General features: G+C 34.1%; 2 protein-coding genes and 1 pseudogene across 4 annotated transcripts; 2 read left to right on the top strand and 1 right to left on the bottom strand.

The window, feature by feature from the left end:
* Positions 1–652: 652 nt before the first annotated feature.
* LOC112792304 (G-box-binding factor 4-like) lies at positions 653–4,390 on the top strand. 3 transcript variants are annotated; one of them, XM_025835485.3, is made up of 4 exons: positions 653–1,806; positions 2,086–2,157; positions 2,672–2,701; positions 3,748–4,390. In XM_025835485.3, the coding sequence occupies exons 1-4, from the start codon at positions 1,081–1,083 to the stop codon at positions 3,826–3,828; spliced, it is 909 nt and encodes a 302-aa protein (XP_025691270.1). In that variant the 5' UTR covers positions 653–1,080; the 3' UTR covers positions 3,829–4,390. The 3 variants fall into 3 exon arrangements, with proteins under 3 accessions (XP_025691270.1, XP_025691272.1, XP_072068973.1); XM_025835487.3 differs by lacking the exon at positions 2,086–2,157; XM_072212872.1 differs by lacking the exons at positions 2,672–2,701; positions 3,748–4,390 and adding an exon at positions 2,295–2,560.
* A 1,460-nt stretch (positions 4,391–5,850) lies between these two features.
* LOC112783690 (probable U3 small nucleolar RNA-associated protein 11) lies at positions 5,851–9,793 on the top strand. The gene is made up of 7 exons (XM_029297493.2): positions 5,851–6,287; positions 7,622–7,736; positions 7,839–7,929; positions 8,023–8,114; positions 8,219–8,312; positions 8,407–8,486; positions 9,484–9,793. Exons 2-7 carry the CDS (start codon positions 7,681–7,683, stop codon positions 9,791–9,793), a joined length of 723 nt encoding a protein of 240 aa, XP_029153326.1. The 5' UTR covers positions 5,851–6,287; positions 7,622–7,680.
* On the bottom strand, positions 5,931–12,642 carry LOC112783683 (bidirectional sugar transporter N3-like; annotated as a pseudogene).
* Between the last annotated feature and the right edge of the window lie 153 nt (positions 12,643–12,795).

Genomic DNA, 12,795 nt, shown 5'->3' with positions numbered 1-12,795 from the left:
ACTACTTATAAATTAAAATGTTTCATTTTTGCTGGAACGTTCTATTCTACCTCGTTTGTCTTATGGTAAAAAAATTCTTTTCAAAAATACTATTTTCTCAACTATTATCTTTTTTTATTTATTGTTTTATCAATTCTACTATTAAATGTTTTATCAATTCTACTATTAAATATATAATTATCATTATGGCTATTGTTATGATTGTTATCATTATCTAGAAAGATGATAATAGAGAAAAAAAAATATTTTTAAAAGAATTTTTTTATTAAAAAATTAAAATAAGATGAAATAAAATATTTAAGACAAAAATAAGATATTTTAAATAATAAAAAATTAAATTAAATCTAAATATTGACTAAATTAATACTTGTCACTACTAAATTAATCTTAATGACCGATGTATTCACCTTTCTATAATATTCATTTCTATTATAGTTTGTTCGGTTGTCCATTCACTTCTATTCTATTATAAACTCCTAAATTAGCTACCTTTAGCCATTTTATTATACTCTTTTAGTGTATTCAATTAGTAAATAATAACTAGTATTTAACCCTTGAAATATTGTCTGCCTATTTAATCAACTAAAAGCCAACTCTCCAGCAATGTGAAGTGCATTTTAAATATTATTAATAGTATAATGCATAAATAATTGTTTATTATAATTACATTAAAAATTTAGTTTTCATACAGTAACTATATAAAATAAAATAAAATACTACGATAATTGAGTATGTACGTAAAATATCTTCACCATGGTAAATTGTTAATAACTTAATACAGTGTACTATAAGTAGTTAAGTATGTATTTAAGGGGGTAGATCCCGAATTCCAATGTGAAAGTGAAGTAAGCCAAAGGGTGGTTGCGTAGGGTAGGGTAGGGTGAAGCAACTGAGCTGTGAAGAGTACGATGATGACATAATATTCGTTCCCAAATTGGCCAATCGCAATGCTTCCTTACTCACTCACTCCCAAACTCTTTTTATAGTGGCAAATCCGTCCATCCAAGTATCCAATCAAAGAAAAAAACAAACACTACTATTATAACAGAAAAAAGAGAAAGAGAGAGCTAGAAACGCGGCATGGCGTCGTCGAAGATTGTCACGACGAATACGGATCTGCCACGCGACTCTTCTTCTTCATCATCGTCTTCTTCTTCTTCTTCCTCTTCTTCTTCTTCTGCTGCTGCTGCTGCTGCTTCTTCTAATTATTACTCCCTTCTTCACAATCAAAATCTGCATTATTATTCAAACTCGTCCGTGGTAATGGACGATCTTCTAAACTCCATCTACACCACCACAACAACCACCACCTCTCACCCCTCAAATCCTTCTTCATCCCCTCCTCCTCCGCCCAAAACCGTCGATGATGTCTGGAAAGACATGATCCTAACCCACTCTCACAGAGACTCAACTCACCATAATCACCACCCGTTCGAGGAAATGACCCTTGAGGCTTTCCTCTCAAAAAACGCTGCCGTCACTGATGACGACGTCACCGCCGTTGCTCCTCTTCATAATCATCATCCTGTTCCTCATCAGTTCCCGCAGGTGCCCGCCGTTGAAGGCTCATCCTCCTCCGCGGCTGAGCCTTTTGCCAATGGGATTGATGCTGCGGTGGCAAGTGGAGTCCCAGCACCCTCGTCATCATCAGGAGGAGGCGGCGGTGGTGGAGGAGGAGGGGCAGCTGCGGTGGCAAAGGGAAAGAGAAGGGCGGTGGAGGAACCAGTGGACAAGGCCACTCTTCAAAAGCAGAGACGCATGATCAAGAATCGTGAGTCTGCGGCTAGGTCCAGGGAACGCAAGCAGGTACTTACCCTGTTTTTCTAATTTTTTTTAATAAAGTTTCATTTTTTATATATTTTTATTTGATGTTTGGAAAATGGAGATTCTTATGTGGTAAGTGAGGTTCACTGTTCCTGGGAATCTCACTATTGGGGGGCTTTAATAGTTGAATTGGGAGGAACAGGAACTGAACTAAAGTTGAGATTTTTCTTCTCTTTTATTTTATGCTTAGCCTTTGTCTGGTTTTGTGACCACTTACTCTCTAATGGGAAATAGTCTTTGATGCTCTTCTTCCTTTAACAGGCTTACACAACTGACCTTGAGTCTAATGTTCAACAGCTGGAGATAGAGAATGCCCGGTTATTGAGTGAAGAGGTGCCCATTATTATATATATATATATATATATATATATATATATATATATATATATATATATATATATATATATATATATATATATATGTTATTGCTTGACACTTATACATGTCCATTTCTTTCTTTCTTTGGCTAGATTGAAAAAGCCAATGGTGGAGGTCTTGACAGTGATGTTATTTTAGCTGTTTTAGACTTCAGTCTTAAGATTCTAGCACATGGTTTTGTTGGAGTAGGCATCAATAATACTGTAACATACCCATCCAACACTTAGGATAGAGGTTCTTCTTTTGGTTTTTTTCTTAGGCCATCACACTATTCATCCTTCTTCTATCCAATTGTGCCTTTGGTGGCCTTTTATTGCTAATACAAACTTAAACTTTATGCTTTGTATTTAATGTGGCTCACATATTGTGTTTCAACCTTTTTCTTTTTACTCACCTGGTTTATTCTTCTTGAGAATCTTTACATTTTTTGCCTAAAATCTGATTTATTGATTAAGTTGGCTGACTGCAGGCTGAAAAGAAAAAGAAGAGATTGAAGGAGGTATGTAATGTATCTCACTTTCTGTTAACTCAATTTGCGTATTCTTGTGTATTTGATCTTATGTGATTGAAACTGTCATGTGAAGATATGTATTTATTAAAGAATTCACATTCTACTCTGGACAAAACAGACTCGTTAATCCTTTATAGTTGTGGCTTCAATGGCAGACTGAAGCTTTGGCTTGAGTGTTAAAAATGAAAAATGTAGGAAGTTCCAGCTAAACATTGTTTAGAAATATGGAAAAATGATAGCCTGATTGTGTATAGACATAGCCAGAGATGTCCAACTTGACTATTACAGCTCTCTGTGAAGAGCTAATTCTTAAATGCTTAAATTTACCTCTGCTCTTCATTACATTAGCAATCTTCCAATGAACCTCATTCTACATGACTTTCATTGTTTAGTACAGAGCATAGATGTTGTTAGAAACAAAACATGGTTAAGAACTTGTTTGTGAGAAACCAAACTTCATATATTACACTAATAGTAGTTACATATACAAAAACAATAGCAGGAAGGTATAATATCATTTACTATAAATGAAATTGTAATCCTCTGTGAAAGCTATTTCCTAGGATTTTAGTTTCCAATACCATGTATAATGATGCTTTGTTCAAACATAAAACTACTTTAACAGCTGTATGCAACCTAAATTGTCATGACTACCATTCTTGTTTAGTTATGCAGGCTTGCTTGAGCTAGGCTTCTGTATACTCTTCAATTAAGTTCATAAGTGCCAGTTTATTTGAAACTGCAGGCTATCATATATTTAAAAATCGAGGGTCTTTTGTGGAATTGGCAAATCGACAGTTATATCCATTGATAAAATGGTCTCTTGTTTTCATTCTCCTATTGCACTAGCAGCATAGTTGTTTCTACTTGCCAGTATTAGTTGCAAACTTGTTTGTTATAGTTTGGATCTTTCTCATTCATTTTGGTATATGCATAGGGTAGAAAAAAGGGTCACGAGCCAACTTCAAACAACTCACTACTTTCAATGATTTGTTGTCAAACTTATCTCTATAACTTTAAATTACTTGTTGCAGCTTCTTGAGTTCGTCATCCCAGTTGTGGAGAAGCGTAAACCAAAAAAGCTTCTAAGAACGAATTCAGTTCAGTCATTGTGATCAGTTTATGGCATGATGTAGATACAAGGGGAAACTTTACAAGAGGGAGCAAAGGTTACAGGGTGTTAATATACCTTAGCTGGTTCCCGGAGTCACATTGTATACAGAAAATAGCTGCAACAAAATAATTCAAGTAATTTGATTCAACTTCAACGTACATTGTTGGTCCATTGCTTGCGGAAGATCCATGGTGCTGGGTGGACTTTGCCAGGGTAGTCCTTGTTAGGAAAAAGTTGAAATAAGATTGCATTGTTTTATGTTAACTGATGCAATCTGATTGAATACTATGGTTGATTTCATTCATGGCAATGGGGGAAGGGAGGGGTGGTGAGAGGAATTAATAAAAGGTGCATGCTCACATACAGGTCGCAAGGTTTACAGTTGTTACAATGTTGCTATTGTTGTGGTATGGAGGCAGCCACATGTAACTGGAGGCTATGATTATTTCATTTTTCTGTCTGCTTCTTGTCTAGTAGAGAACAGGTTCATGATAAAAATTGAAATATATAAATAAATTTCGACCATCATGATATCATATGATGGTTAGGATTCATCCTTCTAATATTTCCATGATAAATTTGTCTGATATTATAGACTTAAAGTAGCACTATGCTTTTTGCTTGGGATCTGCTTTCTCAAAACACTATAAATATTTGGCAACTACTCATATAAAGATGGCAAAAGCATCTTCTCATGAAAATGCTTTGTTTAAAAGTGTGATTTATTTATTTAACTACATTTTAAACAAAGACAATACTTTTATATTATATCAAAATAACTATACAATTCGTCATCTAAGGATAAATTTTTTTTTTTTCACATAGAGACAATTATAAAATCTTCATTCTAATATCCACTTAAATATTTTATTCCTGTCGTAGGTGCTGGGCTCTCATTGTGGTAAGCAATAGTAGGAACAATAACACAAGAATCATTCACCAAAAGTATTCTAGATTTCAAGGGCACAAAGATACTTGCTCAATGCTCATCAATCGAGAAAATTAAAAATTGAAGCCAATCCAAGATACCGCATGCAGGAAACTAATAAAATGACATGCGAAAGTTTATATCTCTCATAAAAAAATTTAAAAGATGCTTCCAATAAATAAATTTACAAAAGATGATTGCTTCAAATTATTATAAATAACCACATTTTTCTGAAAAATAAATAAAAATTATTGCTTCAAATTTTTCGTACAATTTTAAAATTTATTCAAATATTGTCACAAAAATTAAGATGAAATGGATAAGTCCATTGCTAAGTACAAAATTTTTTTTGTCGCTTACAAAAAATATATTTATTGATTATTTTTGTCGCATTTTTAAATCATTCAGGCTATTTGCCCATAACATCTTTTAAAGATTTTTTTGTCAACGGAATCTTTCGAATACTAAATTGGTAGTTAAATATTTATATAACTGAAAGAAACTGATTGGCCAGATAATACAATTTAGTTTTAGAATTAATTTATATGAGTTAATAATCAAATTAGTCTTTGAAAAATAGCTCGCTCAGTTTTACCCATAAAAAAATAATTTTCGTCAGATGTTAATTAACAGCATACCTAATATTTAGCATGTTCAAATTAGACACTGATCAAATATATTTATAAAAATTATCAATTTAGTTCTTAGTATAACCTAATTCTACTATAATTTAGAGACTAAATTAATAAATTTTCATAAAAATTTCTATTTAACATTTAATTTGAATATACTAAATATTGTATATATTGTTAGTTAATGTTTAACCTCATCAAAGACTAATTTATATGCACTAACAACGCAAAATAGTTTTACTTTATGCTACCATCGGACATCAAAATGCAAGATTATGTCATATCAATTGTTTTAATTTTTATCTTAAAAGAAAATCTCAATTTTTTATTTTTTGAAAAATTTAAATTAATTTAATTTTTGAGGTCTTTACTAATAAATTAATAATAGTAGAAAATAGGGTGCACAACTCTGCACATGGTTTGGTTTGGGTCAAAATTGGCCCGACTTAATAGTGATCCGGCTAAAGTCAAAGTTCGGGTCATTTCACCAGGCCGGGTTGAACCCAGTTCCTATGTTAGGGGTTTAGGGCAGTGCAGAGTGCTTCAACGTGGTTGCTTCCCTTTCTTCTTCATGCTTCAGCCACCTCCCACGGCCACCACCGCGTAGGCGCACACCAGCCAGGCAGCCACAGCCTTCTTCCCTTTCTTCCTCACCAGCCAGCCAGCCTCAACCACCAACCCACCAAGATTCGCGGCTTTCCTCGCACCGGTCACTACCACGTACCACGGTTCGCCGCTGCGCCACCTATTACGGCGTTTCTCACCGCGCCATCATCCACCCATCCCACCGGATATCGTTCTCTAATATCACCGTGCGACCACGCTGTTGTCTTTGATCGTCGCTGCCGCCAACCACCAGCTCGTCGCCGTTCAAACCAGTAGGCAGCAGCCTTTTAACAAGTAAACCTCGTCGTCGTCTACTCGTCTTTGCTTAACCTTGATAATGCTAATAATGTTTATTTCAACAGCTTGATTGTTGAAGATTGATCATTGATTGTTGATTCTGATAACATGATATTACTGATTCAGCAGCCTATTATTGCTAAAATTTGATTGTTTATTATGTTGATTCTGTTATACTGTGCATATGTTATATAAAAATATATAGTATCAGTGTTACATAAATAATATGGGATTGTGTTCTTTGTGAGACTTGATGAGTTCCTCAGTAGCTTGCCTATTCTCAATGTTGTGGCTGACGATAAGGCTAAGGGTAATTAGTCTTGTAGATGCATGTTTTTCTTGTTTCTTTATTTGGAGAATGTAGATGGCACTTTTATATTTGCACCTGTCGCACAAAATGATACTGAGCTTCTTGTGAATTAATGTTATTGTTAAATTATATAATAATTTGCAGCAGAACTCCTGTACTTTTGTTTTCAACTATTTGAGGACAATTGCTTAATGTAGATTGTGATCAAAATGATCTTTTGACAATGCTGATTGATTGTGAGAATGAAAATGGTTGGAATGAGGCTGAGATTTTCTCAGCAAGAAGCCTTTATCACAGAATGAAGTAGACCTTATCCTTTGTATTGGTGTTGCCTATGTGTAGTATTCTGATCTTATGATTGCGTCCTTGGTGCTGAGTGTTGATCAAGGCTTACAAAACATGTGACAAAGCAAATTTTGTGTGTGAAGATAACTCTTTGGTCGTTGAGACTCTTAGCTTCTCATTTAGCGTAATGCCATTGATGATTTGCAAGAGAAACAAACTTTTATAATGTTTTTCTAGTTGGCTAAAAACTCTCATACTGCTCTGACTTGCTATATATATCACTACTACCACCTCTTGAGAAGCATTCTTTGATTCTGTGTCTGTTGAGAATTCTCTGGTGTATGTGCAGTGTATAGTTTCTTTACCCGGTCTACTGGTTTCATTGTGGCCCGGAAGTTGTGAGATTTCATTAGATTTAGGGTTGGACAAGGGTTTCAAAAACAGACCCGGTCACTATTTAGGGGCGGTCATGGGCCAAGACAAACCCGGTATCATCCGGCCCATGTACACCCTAGAAACTTTTTCATAAATTTATTTTATTTTATTTTATTTTTGGTCGTGAATGATATTCTTGATGGGTGTTGCCTTAGTCTTAAACAGGCCAATAATAAGCCCATTCTGATAACTGAAATTATTTACTGCAAAAACAAGTTCAATGTGTTTACATTCGATTATGATTGGAAGCAAGGGGCCTAATTAGCAATTACCGTTACTTTTTCCCCCAATTCTGCAGCAGCCACCGAGAGCCACTGTCACGCACCTGCTTCCCCAAAAGCTCCTCCGTGTAACTGCAACATGTCTTCTCTCAGGAATGCCATTCCCAGGCGTGCCCACAAAGAACGCGCTCAACCGTAAGTCCCCAAAACCCCATCTTTTCTCCTACCCAACTTCAATTACCTCAATAGAAATCATGGTTCTGCTTCAATTTTTGAGCATGCTTTTGTTTCCATTAGGTCCTCGAGGAAAAAATTTGGCTTGCTTGAGAAGCACAAAGACTATGTTGAGCGCGCAAAAGCATTCCACAAGAAAGAGGACACCATACGGGTACGTACAGTTTCACTTGTTTACTCTTGCTTTTCCAAGTTTGATGTTGCAGTTCTTATAGATTTTGTTGCATGTGCTGCTTTATTTTTGCAGAGGCTCAGGGAAAAAGCGGCAAACAGAAACGAAGATGAATTTTACTTTAAGATGATCAAGACAAAAGTCGTTGATGGAGTTCATAAACCAGAGTATGAACTTTCTGTACTTTTTTATTTTTCTATTGCTGGTTCAGTGATTGTTTCTTTGCTTCTTTTTTGGATTGAGCTCTTGATGCGTTTACTTCTTTGTGTAGGAGTGATGCAAACAAGTATACCCAAGAAGAACTTCTGCTGATGAAAACACAGGATATAGGATATATTCTTCAAAAGCTTCAGAGTGAGAGAAAGGTGAAAGAATGCTTTGAAATTTGATAAATATATATGGGGATCTGTGCAAAAATTATATTTAGGTTTACTGGCGAATATTTCATGTTTCTTGCAGAAAATTGAGAAGCTGAATGCCACTCTGCACTGTACTGATAATCAACGGCCAAATAAGCATGTCTTCTTTGCTGAGGACAGGTTTGCGCTCTTGAAGCTGTCATTCTATAACTAGCATGAGTTGGTTCTTTTTTATGGAGATATTATGTATGTTAGTGCACTCACTTCTGTATGTGTTGCAACCTTTTCTCTTTCTACTTTTCTAATTTTAGTTTTACCTTGATGCTACAAATAGAAGAGTCCAATGCTTAGCCGATGAACTTGATTACCCTTTTGATGCAATCAGCCAATAACAAGAGCAGCACAGTAGAAGTTACAGAACTAATAAAAAGGCGCAGAACTATAACAATTATTAAACGTATAGAATGGGGTCAGTCACATGAACCAGATGACACAATAGCGTAACTGTCTGTAATCATGTCTAAAAAGTGAGAAGCATTTTTTATTAAATGAATATGTTGAAGACATATTGAATTGATCGTGAGAATTTGAATCTAGACAAGAATATTTTAGATCACTTAGGTGTTTCCTGCATCATTGATTGAGTCTCTTTATGACAAGACTGTAATTCTCCATCAAATGAACTAAGTATTGTTGCTCGTTCATGCTGTTCTTAGAGGCTGTAACCTGGCTTTTCTTTTCTTTAGAGTGATAGTATCATATTCATCATTTATCAAGTCTATGGTTACTACTTGTCTGTGATATGTAAATGGATGATAAATAATGTTGAATATGGCGTTAGGCTCTGAAAATTAAGTTTCGGTTTGCAATTCAAGTTTCAACTGGTTTCTTGTGCAATTAATGGTATATGTTCATAAAAAAGAAAATTATATATTTATATTCGTTTAGGCTTCACAGATTGTGTAGCATGTCAATGGTGTTAGAGATGTACTCATGTTATAAGGTCTTCATTTAGTAAGGATGCTTTTCCCTCATTTTTCACCTATGGATTGATGTTAGTTTATTCCTCTTTTCGAGATCTATTCTGTGAACCGTGTGAATCATTATAGAATTTTTGCCATTCCTTAAATATATTCCGAAGGAATGGCTTGTTGATCTGTTGGCCATTTATGTGCAGGGAAGAGGCAAAAGAGTTACAATCACAAAATCTAAGAAGAGAAGTTCATCTTCCTCTTACTTCCGATGATCTTCCTACGAACATTAAGAGGTACACCTTACACTTGGCTTCAAAGACACTGATTTTGTTATCGTTTTGCTTAATACCCTATCCTTTGAAATCAAACATTTTGTTACATTTCCCTGCTGAAGCTTGTTATGGATTTGTTGTACCAAATATTTTATCTGTTCTCTTTGATGCCCTCAAAATCATTAATTTTAGTAAGTATCTCAATTGTAATAAACACCGTGCTGATATTTTAGCATGTTGATTGTAAACTGGATATATATTTTTTCATACACAAAAGATGCCAATCCTATAAAGAGCTGGAAGCGAGGAAGACTAGACTCGGCCAGCTAGAGAAAATCTACTTGGACATGTCAATGCAGAAAGAGTTGCAGTATTGACATATTATGTGCCTTATTGCAAGTCCATTTAGATATTTAGGATGCTAAGAAGTTATTTTCATATCTCGCCAGAAAAAGGGTAAAGAAGCGCAAACTACGAGAAGACGAGCTTGTCACTCCAGCCTCTAAATCAGTATACAAGTGGCATGCAGAAAGAAAGCGCTAAATGGGATAAAATAGAGTATCCGACCTCTTAGCGTAAGGATAATTTTTTTTCTTGATTGTGTTTCTACTGGAGATGGAAGCACAGAACATATGTATTCTAGGGCTACCTATTTTGGTGTTGATAGCAGAGTAGCCGGCTTTCTTGCTGGGAATTCCTTGATCATCAAGTAATAGTCGAATATCTTTTCAATACTATAGATTTTGTGCAATTAGACCTGTGACTATTGTGAAATGCATGCTGTTTTCATATAGATCCTAAATGGAATGTAACAGTTGAATTTCTATTTCCAATACTAAAGATTTTGTGCAACTTATCATGGGTAGCTGGAAATGCCGCCTATTTTTATATAGAACCTAAAATGGCATGAACCTGTCTCTACTTAATTATTGTTGGTTGCAAAGACTTTCTGATCAAATAGAGTAACATAAATGTTAACAAAGCAAGCAAAGTTGTTTATCAGGGGACAATTCATATGGATTAAGGGATTTTAATTTACTAAGTGGGACTCAAAAGATAAGATAAAAATACATCTCTTTCATTTTATTTATATAGGGTAATTTTGTATAGACAAATCTTTGAATAATGTGTAATAGTTAGCATAAATAGCTTGTAAACTCATTCTGTTCTAATGTTTGGCACTTATTACGTAAACTGAATCTAAATGTAAATACTAAATAGATCATTAGTTGGTGCCAAGGGGCTATAGAAAGACATTAACGTTCCCACGTCCCCTATAAATTAAATATACCACCATCTGTATTAACCCCAACGTAAAAACCCACCACGTTTGGTATCTGCACATAACATAACCAATGAATCATAATCATTACTATTATTATTTATTTAATAACATATTATGAAGCTATAAATCGCTAGCTATACTTACGGTAATCCATATGTCCTTCAGAAAAATACCGTAACAAAACCACATTATGGCACTAACTGTGAGAATGCTTGACAAAAGGATGGGCATAAACTCTACGCTCTTTGTACGTATAACCTTTACCTGCAATTTAGATTAAATACATGCATGGCAAGAATATAATTATATGAATAATAATGCTTAGTTATTGCACATCATTCCAATTTCAATTCCACTGACCAAAATGCTTAGGGGTGCTACAAAGACACACGTTGAAATTATTACACATATGAGTCCAACAACTTTGACGCGAACCAAACCATGTAGCTTAAAATACGTCCCAGAATGATCGTAGCAAGCACATCACATTCATAGCCACAAATTGTGCTATGCAAAAATACTGCAAAACTCGGTCGTCCAAGACTAATCCTCATGCAAGTGATACTTATTTAAGACGAGAGTGAGCTGACCACCTCAAGCAACTAAGATGGTTAGATTAAATATTATTATTAAAAATATACAAATATAAATATATACCCTGGCACGCTTGTCTGCATAGATCATGTAGATTAAAATGTAAATAATCTCTATGGCACATCCAAATGAGTTAATGGTAACGAGAAGAAAAACGTTGGTTTTGAGTGTGGCATAGTATAACCATACAATGCAGCTGAATAATGCAACAACGTAGCAATGATTGGAAGCCTTCCGTCGATTTCCTTTTCCATATTCGCTAAATGTTTTCCTACCATGCATTTAAAAAAAAAAATTAATCACAATAATATTCAAAATATATGCCTATTGTTATTGTCATTCAAGAGAATTGAAACTAGAAGACATGTCCTTAATTACTACATACTCACAAGGGTGATAAAAACGCGAAGAAGGAAATCACGTTGCCTAGCCAGGACATAAGAAAATACATGAATAATAATTAATAACAATAACAAATAACAAAATTTGAAGGATATTTTTTGTGTATACTTTACCTAGTATCCCAAAAATAAATGCTGCACGAGGGTGGGTCTATTGGAACAGCCATGAAACTTCTTCAATTCTCTCTCTCTTTAGGTTTGTTAAGCAAATTAATTAATTATAATAAGCACAAGGAGAGGTTTCTATTTCTACTTGCTTAGAAAATCTTAATCTCATGCAAATGCAGCCACTGAAGTTGGTGATGAGGATGGATGATTATTCATATTATCATGTCCAATAGCATATATATACAAAAGATAGATAAGTGATGATGAGCCAATTGAAATCATCAAGGTAGAAACTGATATTTTTATTAGAAATATTTTCGCATGCTTATGAATCTTGCACATTAAACTTAAGCAATTTGTATCGGGAATAAGAATCCCGCTTTATGCATGCAACAATTAATTAATCAATAACAAATTTTTAAATAGAGTTTAATATTACAGCGAATTAATCTTTGATTATCGGTTGAAAAATACTGTAAAAAAAAATTTTAACATACTTGATAAAAATTAATCCTACTTAATTCATAACATGTATTAGTATTTACTTATTATTTTTTGGCCCCCACACATTTTATCTACAAGTGTGCCTAATATAATAAAATGTACCCTTTCGTTAGTCTTAAAAAAAGTATATAATATATATAATCATGTCCATTAGAATGTCCGCAGGACAGTACCGAACTTAATATTACGGGGATCCATTTACATGAATATTTACTAATTAAAAGTAGCACTATAATTAAAACATAAAGCACTAAATAGTCTTTATGTTTAAGCATAATTTATTTTGGTCTTTAAAATTTAAAATGTCTATTTAACTAAAAAGTTTTTTAATTTTAATTTTTATTATTATAA

The sequence above is a fragment of the Arachis hypogaea genome, chromosome 13 (genome assembly GCF_003086295.3).
Source record: "Arachis hypogaea cultivar Tifrunner chromosome 13, arahy.Tifrunner.gnm2.J5K5, whole genome shotgun sequence".
Lineage (NCBI taxonomy): Eukaryota > Viridiplantae > Streptophyta > Magnoliopsida > Fabales > Fabaceae > Arachis > Arachis hypogaea.
This window is presented reverse-complemented; position numbering and strand designations above follow the sequence as displayed.

Bases quoted from the DNA above. Each gene is read 5' to 3' on its own strand.
- LOC112792304 (XM_072212872.1), top strand. From the start codon at position 1,081: ATGGCGTCGTCGAAGATTGTCACGACGAATACGGATCTGCCACGCGAC. The intron at 1,807-2,085 runs GTACTTACCCTG...TTCCTTTAACAG, and splicing joins GGTCCAGGGAACGCAAGCAG to GCTTACACAACTGACCTTGA. The intron at 2,158-2,294 runs GTGCCCATTATT...TTCTTTGGCTAG, and splicing joins CCCGGTTATTGAGTGAAGAG to ATTGAAAAAGCCAATGGTGG.
- LOC112783690 (XM_029297493.2), top strand. From the start codon at position 7,681: ATGTCTTCTCTCAGGAATGCCATTCCCAGGCGTGCCCACAAAGAACGC. The intron at 7,737-7,838 runs GTAAGTCCCCAA...TGTTTCCATTAG, and splicing joins CACAAAGAACGCGCTCAACC to GTCCTCGAGGAAAAAATTTG. The intron at 8,115-8,218 runs GTATGAACTTTC...TTCTTTGTGTAG, and splicing joins GATGGAGTTCATAAACCAGA to GAGTGATGCAAACAAGTATA.